Source organism: Haplochromis burtoni, unplaced genomic scaffold, assembly GCF_018398535.1.
Source record: "Haplochromis burtoni strain Fernald_Lab_line unplaced genomic scaffold, NCSU_Asbu1 Contig_36, whole genome shotgun sequence".
In the NCBI taxonomy this organism is placed as follows: Eukaryota; Metazoa; Chordata; class Actinopteri; order Cichliformes; family Cichlidae; genus Haplochromis; species Haplochromis burtoni.
Window position 1 is genome coordinate 374,401 of NW_024582397.1, and position 17,253 is coordinate 391,653.

Consider the following 17,253-nt stretch of genomic DNA (forward strand, 5'->3'; position numbering starts at 1 on the left):
CCCCACCACCACCACCTGTGTTTTCAAGCTGTGAATACCTGCTATTGTTAGCATCTCACTGATCAATGTCTCTGGTTTTTGTCAAGAGACTGATCGACCGATGAAGAGGTCTGGTTTGAGAATGGTTTTCTAAATATGTTGACAAGTGATTTTATTTCATTTTTTTAATGTTATTTAGAATTATAGAATTATTCTACCATTTATAGTTCTATGATCTCCACATGTGCAACAGCTGTTAAATGTGGGGAGATGGCAACAAAGCACAACCAGTAGACCAATAAGATGTCATGGGTAAGCTTTTGGTCATTTATAGCAAACGTTTCCTTAGGAAGTCTATAGACATAAAAGACTGCCTGAACCATCTGCTCTATAGAAAAGTTAACATTGCTCTTAGGTCATTGTTTGATGATGCTTGATAGGAGGACTGTAAGGACTGACTCTTATATATTGAGTCCCTTTTATGTACATAATACCAAATAGCATTACATATGAATGTTCCCATTATGAATTTTTCCATTTCCTGCAATTATTTTGTAATAAATGTGGATGTTCTTGTTGTTTTGTGTGTAAAGCTATTATGTGAACTCTTGTTGCAACACAAATAACTCAAAGTGGGCCAATAAAGATAACTTTTAGCCTCAAACCTCAGCCAGACTGTGTCTGATGAGGGAGAATATGTACATTATTGTGCAGGGTTTTTCTATATTTTATTTTATCTGCACTCGGAGCAAAGACTGTCATTCAGAACTTGAAGTCCTAGCAGCCCTGAAGCACACATCATTGTAATGTAATTGTGCCAAGATCTGATGATGATGATTGAGGTGAGGCCTTATTTATACCTCCATGGACTAGTCTTTCTCTGCTACTTTAGGCAGCTTTTGCTCTCACCTAGCTATTACCTGTCAGTCACAGTAATGTGCATTGGGTATCTAGGTCCATTTTCCACCTGCTTGCTTTGATGCCCACCAGCAGGTTGTTGACAACACACTCCATAAATACCATGCCCTTTTTTAAAGGGCTAATTTCATGCTTTTTGGTCTCGAAGAACTGCATTATCGATTGCACTTTTCTACTTTCTTAATAGTGATTATCAATTGTGTTTTAAATGGAGCAGTATAGTTATAGTGGCTCCATCTGCCTTCTCCTTTTATTTTGTTGTATGCCAGCTCTATTTTCATGGGTGCTTAAATTCTGATCGAAATCTTGTAGAAGGAAAAAGATTTTCACTTTCTCTTTCCAGTTCTAGCCCTAACCATCAGTGTAGTGAAGTGTAACATTTATGAAAGGATCCTATTAGTTAATTCCCCCCCTAGGGGAAAAAAAAAAAGGTGTGTGTGGGGGGGGAGGGTTGAAAGCTGGGTCAAACAGTAGTGTCCAGTGTATAAATTTAATAAAGGTTGCTACTTGCTGGACTATTACATTAACATAGAATAAACTACATCTTAAGCAGAATGTGAAAGGCATAAAAATTCAATCTCTTCACACATTTTCCTTCTGTCTCACCTTATTTTACAGTTGGTGGGTGGTGAGTTTGATCTGGAGACCAACTTCATTATCCAAGATGCGGAAAGCATCAGCTGCCTGGTGGAGCTGCTGGAGCACTGTGACATCACCTGCCAGGCTGAAATCTGGAGCATGTTTACCGCGGTCCTTCGAAAAAGTGTTCGAAATCTGCAAACGAGCACTGAAGTGGGCCTTATCCAGCAGGTGTTGCTGAAAATGAGCTCAGTGGATGACATGATTGCAGGTACGATAACGATATGATTCTGTCATTTCTGTCATTTTTTGCCTGTAGTAGACGTAGTATGTGTGTTTTGTTTGGGGTTTTCTTTGTTGTTGTTGTTGTTGTTGTTGTTTTTTTTCAGATGAATTGATGGTAATGAATATGATGTTTATATCTAGAAAGTACATAAGAATGTCTGTTAGGATTTAGCTTCAGTCAAAAAGACAATTTCTCTGTACTTTTTGCTGAAGGTTTCCGTTAAAAAAAAAAAAAAAAGGCGACTTAGCCCTAAATTTTATCCAAAACAGTTCTATAGTAACATGATTAAAAAATATAAAAACATCAACAAATTTCTTCAAAACCAAGTAGTGAAGACAACAGTGTACTTGATGATTCTCATTGAAAATATGAAGGAAATTAAGTGTGTATGGGGATTAGATTTTGTTCAGTAATTTAGCAAATCCACACAATTCTTTTGACACATCAGTTTTTGGGAAAAGTCACAATAGCCTTGAACTGGGTTGCCACAGTTGATCATCTGCCTCCATCTCACCCTATCCCCGTTTGCATGTCCTCTTTCACTACATCCATGAATCATCTTGCCTGTGATCTTCCTCTTTGCCTACTCTCTGGGAGCTCCATATTCAACATCCTTTGTCCCTTTTCTTCACATGTCCAAACCACATTAGCCTTACTTCTCTAACTTTGTCTCCTCCTAATATACTTTATCTTACATAGTATAAAAGAGGGAATGTCTCTCCTGGTCATTCACACTGAAAGTCTTAGCTGCTTCCACCTTCTTTCCCAATCTTTTTGTCAATGCCACCGCCTCCAAACCATACCTCATAACAGATCTCGCTATAGTCTTATAAACCTCCTTTTTCATTCTCGCTGCTATACTTCTGTCACAACTAACCCCTGAAACTCATCTTTGCCCACTTCACTGTACCTGCACTCTCTTTTTCCACCTCTCTTGTGCACTGTCCATTGCTTTGGATGTTTGATCCCTGGTATTTAAACTCATCTGCCTTCACTACTGTTCACTCCATTGCATTCACGCACATGTATTCTCGTTTCACAAAAGCACTTAATATTAAATATAAACTACTGTATTTTACTGTTTACTTATCCTGCAATATTTTACATGTATTGGTTAGAAACTAAAGTTTTGGGGGTTTTTTTGTTGCAGAGCTTCGAATAAAATACAGACGTAATTAAAATGTGGCACCAGGATTATATTATATCTATTTGATAACACCTTCAGGTAGAAATAGACACACAAGGATGTAGAAACAACTGAGCTCAGAACCCCTCAGTCTATGAAGATTAATGTTAGAGATGAGTTTTTTGTCACTGCGGTTTTGTGTACTGAAGTCATTGTCACTGACATGCTGGGCTGTGCAAATTACACCCGTACCCCATCTTACTTCTAAATTATGCTTCAGATGATGAAATTAAAATGCATTTTTGCTGCAGTGTTCCAAGTCATTCTCCATGCAATTTCGGCTTTTCTGTGTTAAATATAAGAATTTCACGGACAATGAACTGTAATCTGAAGTAAAATTGTTTCCATTATCTCAGATGTTCAGTCATATGAATACTTTTCCCCATGAGAAACTCCAGGAAAACCTCCAGCGTGGATGAATTATAATATCAGCAAAGTGCAGCTGCACGTGATGTGTTTATGTTATCTTTGTCTTTAAAGATTTGCTAGTGGATATGTTGGGAGTACTGGCCAGCTACAGCATCACAGTGAGGGAACTAAAAATGCTCTTCAGCATGTTGCGAGGAGAAGGAGGCCTCTGGGTGAGTAATACCAGGACGAGCTGTACATGTGTGTGATTGTTTGACACTGTCACTGGAGTCGCCTCAAGAAACCCATCAACACTGATCGGTCTGTGGCTTGTTCTGTAATTGACTTACTGTCGAATGATTGGATGAAGTAACTGAAAAGCTATTGAATGTCTGCTGTCCAGCCAGCCACAGAGAAAGCCTTGCTGTCTTATCTATACCCTTTTTATCTTTGCCACCTGTGCAGCCGAAGCATGCAGTCAAAATGTTGTCGGTGCTCAATCAGATGCCTCAGAGACACGGTCCGGATGCCTTCTTCAACTTTCCTGGTCGCAGCGCAGCAGTAAGCTTTCAGATTGTACATTCTGCCATGAAGCAGTTTTCATACATGCATTGCAAGCATGAACTTTTTTTGCATGCACAGTGTGAAAATGCAATAAAAAGATGCAAATGAACCTTAAAATCAAAGATTACACAGGTAACAAAGGGTTCTGTTAAGAAAGGGGGAATAAGGGGAGGTGTATCCACATACACAAACTGCATCTCAGGTACTTTTTGGTCTGCATAGTGGGCAATACACTTTCTATAATGTGGAATATACCATACTGTGCCTTTTCCTCATTAAGGCTTTGCAAGATCAAAAGCCTTGTTGATGTTTTTTTTTTTCTGGTTTGCTGGATTTTTAATCAACATATTGCAGGATCCTGATTAAAGCAAGTAAATGAGGTGTCACAGTGATGTCATTAAATGTTTTTTTGTTTTTTTTTTAAACTGATGGTTTAAAAGTTATTTTAAACTAAACTCCCGAAAGTCTTTGAGATTAATTGCAAATTCACTCAAATAAAAGTGGAACTCAAGCAGATTTATGTCAAAGAGGCTGAACACATGTGCTGATAATGTAGTCTGCATGAGAATTATGTCAACACCTAACGCTATGGACGACAGTTTCAGAGCAATTATTAAACATCAGTATTTAAGTGGAGGTACATATTTGGATAATTAAAATAAAGACTTTCCTTTACGTTAGTCTCAAAAATGGAATGAAAGTATGGATCCAGGGATATTCTTTTTGTATTTTTTTTGTAGGTGAAATTATGAACATTTTAATTTACATTACTGATTTATATATTTATGTTTAATTTTAATTCATATGGTATAGTATAGTAGCATATTATCCTACTATAATACACCAGTCTCTCTCTGTGTGTGAACTCCTCCTACACGAGAACTCGTTCAGCAGCCAAAACTGGCACAAAGAGGTACATCTAAGGCCCCTGAAGCGTCTTATACAAATCAGATATTATAATGCTATCATAGTGCCCAGCAACCACCTACCAATGGACTAAAATGACCCATATGTAGCATTTATGAACCGGTAACACCTTATGAGTCATTGTGTCATTTTAACTTCACAACAGTAACTACATCAAATGTATAGCCAAAAAATCTGAATATTCAGATATACTGTATATTATATATTATGATGTCACTATGCCATCTAACAATGGACTAAAATAACATTTGTATAGTAGAGCAGGACCTGTGCATTGCAGGGAAGCTGCAAAAGTTGGTTAAACTTTATGCAGCCAGTCCAGTATTTATCTTCAATTTATATACTGCCCCTATTTTCTTCAAAGCAAACAAGAATAAAGCTTAGGTGCATACTAGTCTGTATAATTTAGCTTACCCTGTCATGTAACTCAGCGATAGCAGTAGGGGAACATAATTTTAAGGAGCTATCTCTGATGGTGCATGAATTTGTCCTTTGCTATCTTTTCTGTTTGTTTTTTATTTTAGGCAATTGCTTTACCTCCTATTGCTAAGTGGCCTTATCAAAATGGGTTTACATTTAATACCTGGTTCAGAATGGATCCCTTAAATAACATCAACGTGGACAAGGACAAACCATATCTCTACTGGTGAGTACACACTAACTTATGCTTTTACTCCTTTTTCCAATGTCCTCAGTACACGCCCATCCCTCTCATAGGTGCTGTAAGGCCACGTTATGACGCCAAAGAGAAGTAAATTGCGCTTTCCAGTTTTCCATCATTCTAATTGCTTTAGCTTTGTATTAGAAATCATACCCTCTCTGCAGAGGCCTATAAAGCTACAAGCAGTTTTATTGACAAAGCAGTATGGTGTCTGATATGCTGTGACCTACAGTGATTTTCTCGTCTAAGTAGATTATGACTGCAACTTGTTTTTCAAGGTTAAACTAGTTTTACAGACAGTTTTTTACACACTGGCAGCTCTTATGTAATGTGGTTTGTGAAAAGGGCTTCATTTTTGCCAGATAATATTCACGAATTATAATAAGAATAGGGAATTAGGTGAGATTATTGAGATTAAAACCCACAGAGCCATGAACTACAGCGGCTACACAACTGTCGACTCCAGTGGTGAATTGCCGCTCTGGGAGACGCTATGGAGGTATTAATTTAGTTTTGAATATCTGCCACATAAGGCTCACGTAGCAGCCCTTCCAGGAAGGAGCTTGTGAGTAATTAGTGCTAAAGTCAATAACCTAGACGTGCAGTGATGTTTGGCTGCTCTGTTTATTAGAGGAACTCTGGGAGAAAAATACAAAAGCGACATATAAAAGAATTGTAGTAGGAGAGCGAGCTAATAATAAAGATGAAACGTCAGAGAGAAGACTAATTGCCCAATAGGTAGTTCAGTGTGAATGAAAGAGTCTGTTCACCTTGGAGAGACTTGTTCTGTGTTTGTCAGATGTACAACATCAAAAAGGGAAAAAAATGGCTAAGCTGTGATGTTTGCATTCGTCCAATCATGTTTGTATTCAGCACTGGTACAGTCCCACAAAAAGGTGAGATATGCCAAACTAATCCTGTTTATGCTTTGCTCTGAATGCCTCACAGCTCACTGGTAGGGCATGTAGACAACAAAAAGAATTGTATCTTTAGAAAGGAGTGTGTCCACTGTGTCTTGGCTGCCTCAGCGGTATCCGTGTGTGGGTCATATATTTCTCTAGCTCTGCATCCAGCCCTGCGTTGCACAGGCCTGTATCCTCTTTATCTGCCTTGACAAAGAGGTCGGTTTGTCTTAGATGGTGGTGTGGTGGAGTGTGTCTTTGTAGATGGAAGACTAATATAGACCTGAGGATTGTGAAAGTGTATTGCGTGTCAGCAATGAAAAAGATGTTCATTCCAAGCAGGCTACGAGTGGAGAACTATTGTTCTATTGCAAGGTTGTTTGTGCGTGTACATAGTGTGGGCTGTATAGGGTCGGTTCTTATTGTTTACAAGTTGAATTTCCTCAGTGCTTCTGTAATATATCTTTTACCAGGAAGGCAGGAACATCAGAGTGGAGCGATTTGCCATTGAGAGCGTTGTCAAAGCATAGTCTCGCTTTTCTGTTTGTTTAAATCCATTCACTATATAGCTGAACAAATAACTACAGCTACTTTGCTCTTGTGATTCTTGAGGTATAATATCACAATTCTCTTATGAGTTATTTGTCAGTTACTTTTGTAAATTGCTTTCTGGCCACACAGTGCAAGGTATTTAAAATAGCGTGACCACAAACTTATTATGCAGTGCAAAGCCACCGTTTTCTTAATTTCTTTTTCTTTGTTTGGTGCCTTAAGGAGGAAACATACGAATGAAGTTGAAAGGATGAAAAAATAAAGAAATTGGACTGCATAATTTGCTAGTCAAAAAGTTCTGCTTTTGTTGCTTTAAAAATATATTTTTTTTCTGTTTGTGGCTAAGTACATTTGGGTTACCCTGTCAAGTTTGCCAGCTCATGATTTACTGTGTGAATATCTCTTTCTGCAGCTTTCGCACCAGCAAGGGCATCGGCTACTCTGCACATTTTGTTGGTAACTGCTTGATCATCACATCTCTCAAGTCCAAAGGAAAAGGGTTTCAGCATTGTGTGAAGTATGATTTTCAGCCCAGGAAGGTAAGAGCACTTTTGGTTTGTTCCTGCTCCAAGTGTTCTAGACCAGGCTTGGCCGACTCCAGGACTCGAGGGCCGGTGTCCTGCAGGTTTTAGATCTTACCCTGGGTCAACACACCTGAATCAAATGATTAGTTTATTACCAGGCCTCTGGAGAACTTCAAGACATGTTGAGGAGGTAATTTAGCCATTTAAATCAACTGTGATGGATCAAGGACACATCTAAAACCTGCAGGACACCGGCACTCTAGGCCTGGGTTTGGACACCGCTGTTCTAGACCATATATCATTATTTAGACTTCTTTCAGTTACATTATCTGTACCCATGGACTCTATCTATTCCTAGTAAGGTCTGTGGTGATGAAAACATTTATATATTTCATGATGAAAACTGGAAAAATGTGTAGTAGCTGTAAAAATAAGTAAGTCTAACCCTAACAGTCCATATACATGATGTCTGTTGATGATATTCCTTGTTTTTAGTGTATTTCCTCTTATAGATTTGATTATAGTGTAATGCAGTGTACTTGTATTCATATAGTACGTTTTATGTTCTTCATTGTCATTCAAAGTCCGACACTTTATTTTACACACTTCAAGCGCTTTATCCACCTCACATCTATGGCCAATTTAGAATCACCAATTAAGCTGACAAGCATGTCTTTGAACTGTGGGAGGAAACCAGTGCAGCTGTAGGAAACTCCTGGAGAACGACCACAGCTTGCGTTCAAACCAGGAAGCTTCTTGCTGTGAGGTGACAGTGCTAACCACTGGACCAGCATGCCACCCTCTATCGATTCCTAGTGTATCTTCTGTGTGGCGGAAACAGTAGGTGCAAAGAGCTTTTCTGCATCAATGCAGTTGTTTTATTATCTAAAAGTATAACAAATAAAGGGCCGCATGGGCTCAGGGGTGCAGAAACTCTTTCCTTTTGATATGATTATTTTTCAGTGTACTGTCAGGAAAAAACAAACAAACATGCCAGTGTGGATTAGGGGATTTAATAAGCTTGGCGGTAAAAAATAAATTCTCTTGAACTGTTTCTTGATCCCAATTGCAATTCCCTGTTCCGTTTTCTTAAATTGACAATTGTGCTTGTTGCCTTTGTCTCTATACTATATTAATGTCTTGAACTTATTGTTACACCAAATCACTACACATAAGTCATGCTGTGTATGTTTCCATATAAACGTGAATGTATTTAAAGCCCCTGAGCAGTCTTAACAGGTCTAATTGGATGTAAATGTAGATGAGAATATGAAACTTAACTTAGCATGAAGTGTCAGTGTAGCGTACCTATCCCTGCAGAGAATGAAAGCTGTCTCTAAGCATGTGTCAAACAATTAGAGGCTTCACATAAGACCTGGGAACAACTATTCGTCTCATTCCAAGTGTCACACTGCAGGTATGGTTTTGTGGAATAACGTAGAAGACAACTTGTTGTAAATTGAGTTTTTAATTGATTTTGAGTTGAGACATCTGTGGATAAGTACAGGTAGCTTGCATTCTTCCCCATAACCAGGAGTCCTACTTTAAGTGTCCTTACCTTTGTGTGAAGTAGCAGTAATTCTATTAGACTGCTCACATTGCCCTTCCTGGGTCAAACTAATAAAAAGTGAGCATAGTCACGTACTGTAGGAGATGGACAATCTGTTTCCTGCTGCTGTGACTGATTGTCTCAGTCTTACCCTATGTTCATATTATGAGCAGCCTGAGTGCTTTATAGTGGTATGCAGTTCTGCATTGGGCGTCTTATTGTTATCGGCACAAGCAGCTTGACAGAGGGAGCAAGTCCAAGAGCAGTGCAGACACCAATTCAAAGGAGTTCTGCAGTATTTTTAATAAAAAGCAACATCGAATTAACATTTTTAAAAACTCATAATTAAGAGGCCACATATATTGCCTGGACTGCAGTGTCACTGTCTCTTTGCTACATGCCATGTTCCTACTCTCAAGTAAAGGCACAAAAAGTAAAAAGACCGAAAATATATCTTAATAAAAGGTGGAAAAAATATATTTTTCTACTTGATATCATTTAATCCACATTGTTTTGCTTCTGCCTGGTGTGCCTTTGTCCCACTTTCCACATTTCCAACTGCTGCTTCCAATTCCTGCTACTATTGCTTACAGTTTCCTATTTCTTATTATATAAAGAATTGAGAATTAATTTAGAAGAATTAAGTTTTAGTTACTGTTTGTTTGTTTTTGTTTTTTTTGCAGATGAACAGTTGATATGGTCAAATATATAAATACACTCACTGTTCACTTCTTTAGGTTCGCCTTGCTAGTACCTAATGCTTTCAGGGCTGGAACTACTTTTTCCTTCAGAACTGCATTAAGTCTTTGTGGCATCAGTTCAACAAGATGCTTGAATGATTCCCCCAGGAATCTGGTACACGTTGACGTGATAACTTCACACAGTTGCTGCAGAGTTGTTCATCCAGTTGTACATCCGCAATCTTGTGTTCAACCACATCCCAAAGGATTGAAATGCGATGGTTGTAGAGGTCATTTTTTTGTACAGTGAATTCATCATCATGCTCAAGACACCAGTTTTAGATGGTTTGTGACACAACATGTAATCCTGCTGGAATGAGCAATCAGAAGATGAGTATACTGTGGTCATAAAGAGATGGACATGGTCAGCAACAATAATCATGTATTGTGTAACATTTAGTGAATGCTCAGTTGGTACTAAGGAACCCAAAAAGTGGAAAGAAACCCCCAACCATTACCATCCTAGTAATGGTCGTGAAATCCCAGTACATCAGCAGACACCAGCAACCACGTCATGTTTAAAGTGATTTAAATTAACTTTTGTCTCCATTGCGATGCTCGGGTTGAACTTCAGGTGGTTGCTGCTATATGACTGGCTGATTTGTGTTGACAAGCAATTGAACAGCTTCACCTTGTGAAATGGGCGGTGAAATAATATAATAACAGACCATTAATGTTTACCTCTTTTAGCATATAGTTAATAAGAAACAACTTTCTCCCTCTTGCTAATTTTTAAATTGTTTTTTTATTGTTGCACCCTCTCACCCCTTTGGCTGCAGTTCTCCAGTATTTACCTTCCTTTTGTGTGTGATAAAAATTAGCTGTCTTGCGTCCCTTTGGCCTGTCCTCTGATCTATTATTTACTCTCCTCCTTTGTAAATCTGAGAACATTGTGTAGCAAGCTTCATTTCCATTGTTCTTTTGAACTTTGTGATTCATTTAAAATTATTTGTGATGTTGTTTTATAAACTAAATTATACATTTAGTTAAAACATTAATGACCTAAATACATAATGCTGTATTCTTTAAATCTCAATCTGATTTCTTTCTCACCTTTAGTGGTACATGATCAGTATAGTCCACATCTACAGCCGCTGGAGGAACAGTGAAATCAGATGCTATGTTAACGGACAGCTTGTTTCTTATGGAGACATGGCATGGCACGTCAACACAAATGATGTAAGTCCTCCTTATTTGTTACTTTTTCTCACTGTTGCCGTTTTGTCGTGATTTTAATGCTTCCTGGCACAAGGCTGACTAAGGCTGCCACATCAATGTTTCGGATGGCTCGCGCTCTGTGGGAGTAAAACATGTATACATCCTCAATAATTCTCATTGATGAAATGAGAAAATGAGTTTTAACTCACTGTTTTCCTCTGAAGTCTGTCTAGGGTTTCACTCTTTATTTGAACATCTGTTTGTCCCGGTTGTGCTGCAGTAGATATCAGAATACAATTTTGAGACCCAGTAGCTGTTTTATGTGTAAATAATAACTTCCATTAGACTGAGGATGTCTTTTTTTAAAATGTGTGATAACAAGGTGATTTACAGTCTAACAGAATATTTGTATGTTCAGATGATTTCGCACAGTTATTTAGAAATGATTAGTGTTGCATTTGGGCTTGCAGAGAGGAAACACATTTAGAAAGGTGTGCTTTGAACCAAGTGTAGTTCATGAAATATTCAACCACATTAAATGAAGATGCCTTAATTTGTGATTTTTTTGTAAAGAAATGTTGCGATACATGAAGAAAAACATGAACATTTGCAGTATTCCATAGACATAAGCAGGTCTCTGGTCACAGCAGTGAGCAACACATTTATTAGACAACCTGGCAATGTGCTTTAAGCCAGAGCTGTCCTAAATGAACATTTTCTGTAATTTCCAAAATATGTTTCTGTGATGGCTAATCCATCACTATGCATCAGTTTTCACTAAAAATTATATTTTTATTTTGTTATATTATATTTATTTTGCTGAATTGTAATTGTTGTTGTTGGCCACAAATTTTCAAATTTATTGTTTTACAGAAAAGCAGATAAAATAATTTTTAAATAAACTTTTAAAACTTTTTATTAAGACGCTAAATTACAGTTGTTTTCCCGCATCCCGTCCTTCCATCCATTCTCTTCCATTTATCCTTAACAGGGTCACTGGAATCTATCCCAGCTTTCATAGGCAGAAAGGCGGGGTACACCCACTAACAGAAAAGTTTTAGTGGTTGAATGTTGTGCTTGATTGATTTCTGAGAAGACCAGAGGGCATAAAAACATGAATTCACATGAACTGAAATGTGACTTTTTTTTGTCTAAGTAACAATATAGGTTTTAGCTATAAACAAGATTTTGGCAGATTTTTTTTTTCTTTTTTAAATATTTGGGTTTTCTTGTTATTTTGACAGGTGGTAAATAAATTTGTTAAGGACTGTATATTTGCTGAAAAGCTCTGTTTTGTAGACAGTGAATTTGCTTTACTTAGTTGGAAGACATCTAACATGCATTATATGTATAATTTTGATTTCTTCTTCTGTTTCTTTGCTATTGAGGCTACAATCTTAAAGGTTAAATGCTGTCATCTTTAGATATCCTTTTTAATTGCCTTATTCTGTTCTTAACTACAACTCAGATATAGATTATTGTGTCTTTCTAAGTAATACAGTCCACTAAAGCTGTATTTCTTAGTTAGCATAAATATATGTGGTAATGTTTTGGTTGACTGTTTGCTTTAAATCTTACACATGTTGGACGTAAAACAGCATTTTTACAGGGTTAAATAGAACCAGATCTCTATCAACTAATCTGATGTTTTTATTCTTCCATTGAACCTCTTTTATAGATCTTCACTTGTTATGCAATTTGCTGTTGCCGCTGTAAATTGCCCTTCGATTTGGTGCTGGATGTAACTAGAGCACATTTCTTCACTACCACAGAGATAATATAGAGGTTTCATGTCTTTGTAAATCAGAGCCGTTAGGAAATTCTTTCCATCAGGGAATTGTCAACGTAAACACTGAAACAACATGAGAGAATGTTATTTTGAAAAACGAAATTGAATTTCTTGGCTGGAATAGAAAATAAAACACATTTGAAGGACCCATTTGAAAAATCAAATATTTTACATTTTACTTTTTGACCTCTGCGTAATAGAGCTGTGTGATATATATATTTTTTCTTTTTCTTCTAGTCCCTGATGGTGTTGCCTCTTTTTCTATGTCCCTCTTGCAGAGTTATGATAAGTGCTTCCTTGGGTCCTCAGAGACAGCGGATGCTAACAGAGTGTTCTGCGGACAGCTAGGAGCTGTCTTTGTGTTCAGCGAAGCTCTCAATCCCGCTCAGATATTTGCAATTCATCAGCTAGGACCAGGCTATAAGGTATGTGCTTGTGGGTGCCTAAATTAGATTACATGTAAGCAGTCTGCATTACCAATCCATCTGTGAAATCAATGAGCAGCTCTGTCCTGCTGTAGTTCCTTTGCCTTGTATCGCTGTCCTGCTTTTCCTCCCAGATAAACGGCTGCATAAATTACCTACTTCTGGGGAATAATGGCACAGTACACAGAGGAAAGCAGCAGGCCCTCTGAGGGTATAGAGACATGAGCCAAGTTATATCAGCTGCAGCAGGTGGAGCGCTCCCGAGCATCTTAACAAAAATCAGAACATGAATGTGAATATAAAAGGAAACTGACCTCCCAAAATAGGGATTACAGTGTGAATATTTATTATATGTTGACAAAACATCCCACTGATCTGCAAGAAAAAGGAGGTGCCTGTTTACTTTCAGATTATTCTCCTTATTGTCTCACTTTTGTCCCAGATGCTCACAAAAGGCTGTTTCTGTTCTGTTTCTTCAGTGTTAAGCCCAACACCCTCTCACAAAAGTAGGAATGGCATTTCATGCTAAATAAACCCTGAACACAAGATGTGACTCATGCAGTTTGCACTCTCAGTGACCAATTTGTGCCACTAGTGTTTTGTCTCCAGCTGTTTTAAAGACAAACTTACTAAGTAAAAGCTACCCTGCTGAAGATGATTTAAGTCAGGTCTACTGATGCCCAGGAAATTCTCAGAGAAATCATTGTTTTCTCTTTTTGCTAATGGCTGGTTACTTGTTGTTCCCCTCCTTAACTGCATTTCATGATCTTCTATTAAGACACAGCAAAGCAATCGTTCAGAATTCTTGAAATAATGAAGAATAAATGTCCCCAGGGGAGACAATTATCTGCAGTTTGTGAAGTTGTGAACAATGTTTTTAAGACCTAGACAGGTGAGTTGGGGAGAAAGGTCAGACAGTTGTCTACCCCACTGATTTATTGTTGTAGTGGGAGTGCTATACAAATGACGAGAGGTCTGTTTTAATTCAGAATTGCCTGGAGGAGTCTGAGTGCAGCCAATCTCAGCATACATCTGTTAGACTGTGTACTATACACTCAACTTTATACTGTCTGAACTCAGCAGGGCCTGAGAAAAACCATCGCCTCTGATGTATGATTTATTCTCTAATCCGTGGTCCTTTCCTCCATGTTTGATGTTCGACATGCTTTCACTTACTCCCACAGTGTATTCAGTGTAACCGTAACTGCACTTAGTTTAAATGCAGAGATTATTGCTGCCTAGGGTTACCGTTTCTAGTGCATGTTATGATTTATGGCTGTAAATCTGACTGTGTTGTGTTAGCTAGATTTCTTCTTCAGGCTCTGAACTTGGATGTACTTCTGTTTATTTCGTTTAAAGTACAAACAAACAACTTTTTTCTTGTAAAGTTCAAACTTTATGATTGACTTGACATTCACAGACTTTGACAGATACAGTTAGAGGTGCTTCTGGACACACTGTGCCTGACAGCAGCTGACATATTTCTTTTCTCTCCATTCATTACTCCCGTTTTAGCAGTTAGTTAATCTTCAAAAGTCAGGTAATGACTCACGAGGTCTGGGAGTTCTTTAAACAGAAAGCCTAAAAAATCCCCTCTCTGCATACTTATTCCTAATATTTTCTTCTTTTTTCTTTTTTCACTTTTCTTTATTCTCTTGGAAATAATGTCATCTGTATTTGACAAGTTAAAACAGTTGTGCCATGATTAACAGTTTTTCACATGATGCACTTTGTTTTTCCTTTGTTTTCTATTATCACTATCATATGTGTTCTACATAAGGTAGATTAGCCCATGAAATTTGTAACAACACTGCACTGCAGTATGAAACACAAGCTACAGGAGAAGATATTGGGGCACAAATCTGGTCCACTGTTGCCCAAAGTATTTGACCTCTAACTGTGCAGTATGCCTTTACAAACATTTGTGAAAGAATGGATCATTCTCTCTCACTGGATTCATATGTGCCACAATTGCAACAAGTCAGTTTGCGGCCAACACTCTACTGATTTACTAACTGGAAACTTCCAAACCTCCTCTGGCACCAACATTAATATCAACATAAAAACTGTGAGCTTCATGCCCAAGCAGCTCCTGTACATGTAAAGTGAACATGGCCAAATACTTTTGACTATGTAAGAAAACCGAATCACAAAAACTTCAGATAATCCACAGGAATGTGTTGCTTTACAAAATAATCCCAACAGTAATTTTTATAAATAACTAGTGAGGAGCCGATGGGAAACGGACCAAAGCCGGAAGTAAAACAAAACAATGCCAAGCAAAGTCAGTAAAACAGAAAACTAACAGCCTACAAAACAAAAACCATGCAGATGATAGATATGTGACTTTTTTTTTCCAGCAAGTAAGAAACAATATACAGAAAGAAAAATGCAAACCCTTGACAGTTGTAATAAAACAGCAAAATGGGGCTTACAGCGCACACAGATATTTAATGGTACTTAATCTTCAAACATTGGGTTAATACTGAAAAACAGTGTTTATTTGGAAGTGAAAAATTGCCTTTATTTTAATTTGTAGTTGGATAGTTAGTTCACTGTATTAAAGACACACAAAGGTCGGTAGCAGAAGAAAATGAAAGTCATACGCGGGTATATTGTGTTATTTTTTTACTTGTATCACAGGCAACAGGGAGTGTTGCAGTCCTCTAAGTGTCTTCCTGTGGTGTGCAGAGAGACTGGGTTGCCCCTGGTCAGTGGCAGCCTTTGGGACTAGTAGAAAAAAGGAGGAACTGCACTCTAATTCTTTTTTATGAGTGTCTGGCCTATGGAATGATGCTGTCACGCTACAGGGTTTGATAGCCCAAAACCCATGGGATCATTATTTTCACACTGCGGCAAGGATCGCACAAAAGTGCAAAGCAGTGGAGCTTGTTATTTCTTGCCACTTGGGTTCCATGAGTTGAAACTTTTGAAGGATGTTAGAGACTTCATGATGAGATGCATGATGTCCGCTGTGTGGACCTGATCATAGCAGACAAAGAGATTATCTCTTATGCTTTTTTATCATCGGACTGTACGTAGATATGTCATTAAACCCTCTCAGTTTCAGTGCTGTGAGGAAACTGATATAACACCTCTATAAATCTCTATAAATAGACATATTTACTAGCATCATGTTGAAAAAGGTTCATAGCACTTTAGGCAGAGACGAAACTGTAACATGTGTAACAAAACGGAATGAAAATGTCAAATAGTATTATTAAATTTCAAAAGATGCAAGGTAGTGTTGTGCAATACTTGTACTTGTTGTTTAATAATAAAGATTATTAAAAACTTCCAAATGTAAGTTTCTACTAAAGGCTGCCACCCACTTACAACTCTGCACTTCAGAGGCAGTCAGAATAGAAACCATACTCATTGTAGAATTTGACAATCTGAGTCAGATCACATTTTTTTTATCCATTTATTCCTCACTGAGAAAAAGAATCCCAGATTTAGATGTGTTTTGGACAGGTGCGCAAACCCTGTTTGCCATGTTGCGGAACATACTGTATTTATCTACAGTCCCTCTAGGACCAGATGGTTGTTTCATCACTGTTGCTTCAGTTCTCTGTCTCTCTTTATCTCACCACCACAGTCTTGCTGCCCACAAGTCAGAGAGGGAAGGAAAAGCATTTCTTTCACCCATTAATAATTCAGCCCTCCTGATTAGAGAAATTGATTTCTGCGTTCACACTGCACTGACAGATTAATTCAGCTCATCTGTCAACAGCTAATTGATTGAGTAAATTGAGACTAGTCTGTCATCGATCAGCAGTTTGTTATGGTAGCCATATTGAATGTGTTACTAAACCACTGACTCATTTAACCTGTGCTTTATGAGACATGTTGGTAAAGGCACTGTGGTAAATATGATGCAGTTATTCTTACAAGACACACAGTCCCAGTAAAACATTGAATTATCATCATAATCATCAAGTCGCTGGTTTATTTCCCTCAGCTGGGCGTAAATTTATAATCCGTTTTCTTCCTCTTATTACTATAGATGTGAGGTGGCACAGCAATTTGAAGCTAAACTGCCAACCGCCAGCTTTAATTTGAATGTGTTTTCAGCTGTATTGGCAAAACTCGTCCCCAATTTGTCTGTGCTTCATGACTGTATTGGAAAAGAAAATTACAATGTCAGTGCAAAACAAGCAAAAGCA

At 37.9% G+C, this 17,253-nt stretch overlaps 1 protein-coding gene across 8 annotated transcripts in view; it reads left to right on the forward strand.

The window, feature by feature from the left end:
- The window catches only part of nbeab (neurobeachin b), a 201,929-nt gene that overhangs the window by 46,176 nt on the left and 138,500 nt on the right, over positions 1 to 17,253 (forward strand). For all 8 annotated transcript variants that reach the window (XM_005926454.2, XM_042219652.1, XM_042219654.1 and 5 more), the window contains exons 2-8: positions 1,516 to 1,747; positions 3,429 to 3,529; positions 3,762 to 3,857; positions 5,312 to 5,433; positions 7,315 to 7,441; positions 10,775 to 10,894; positions 12,941 to 13,087. In XM_005926454.2, coding sequence (XP_005926516.1) covers positions 1,516 to 1,747; positions 3,429 to 3,529; positions 3,762 to 3,857; positions 5,312 to 5,433; positions 7,315 to 7,441; positions 10,775 to 10,894; positions 12,941 to 13,087 — 945 coding nt within the window. The remainder of the gene's footprint in view (positions 1 to 1,515; positions 1,748 to 3,428; positions 3,530 to 3,761; positions 3,858 to 5,311; positions 5,434 to 7,314; positions 7,442 to 10,774; positions 10,895 to 12,940; positions 13,088 to 17,253) is intronic.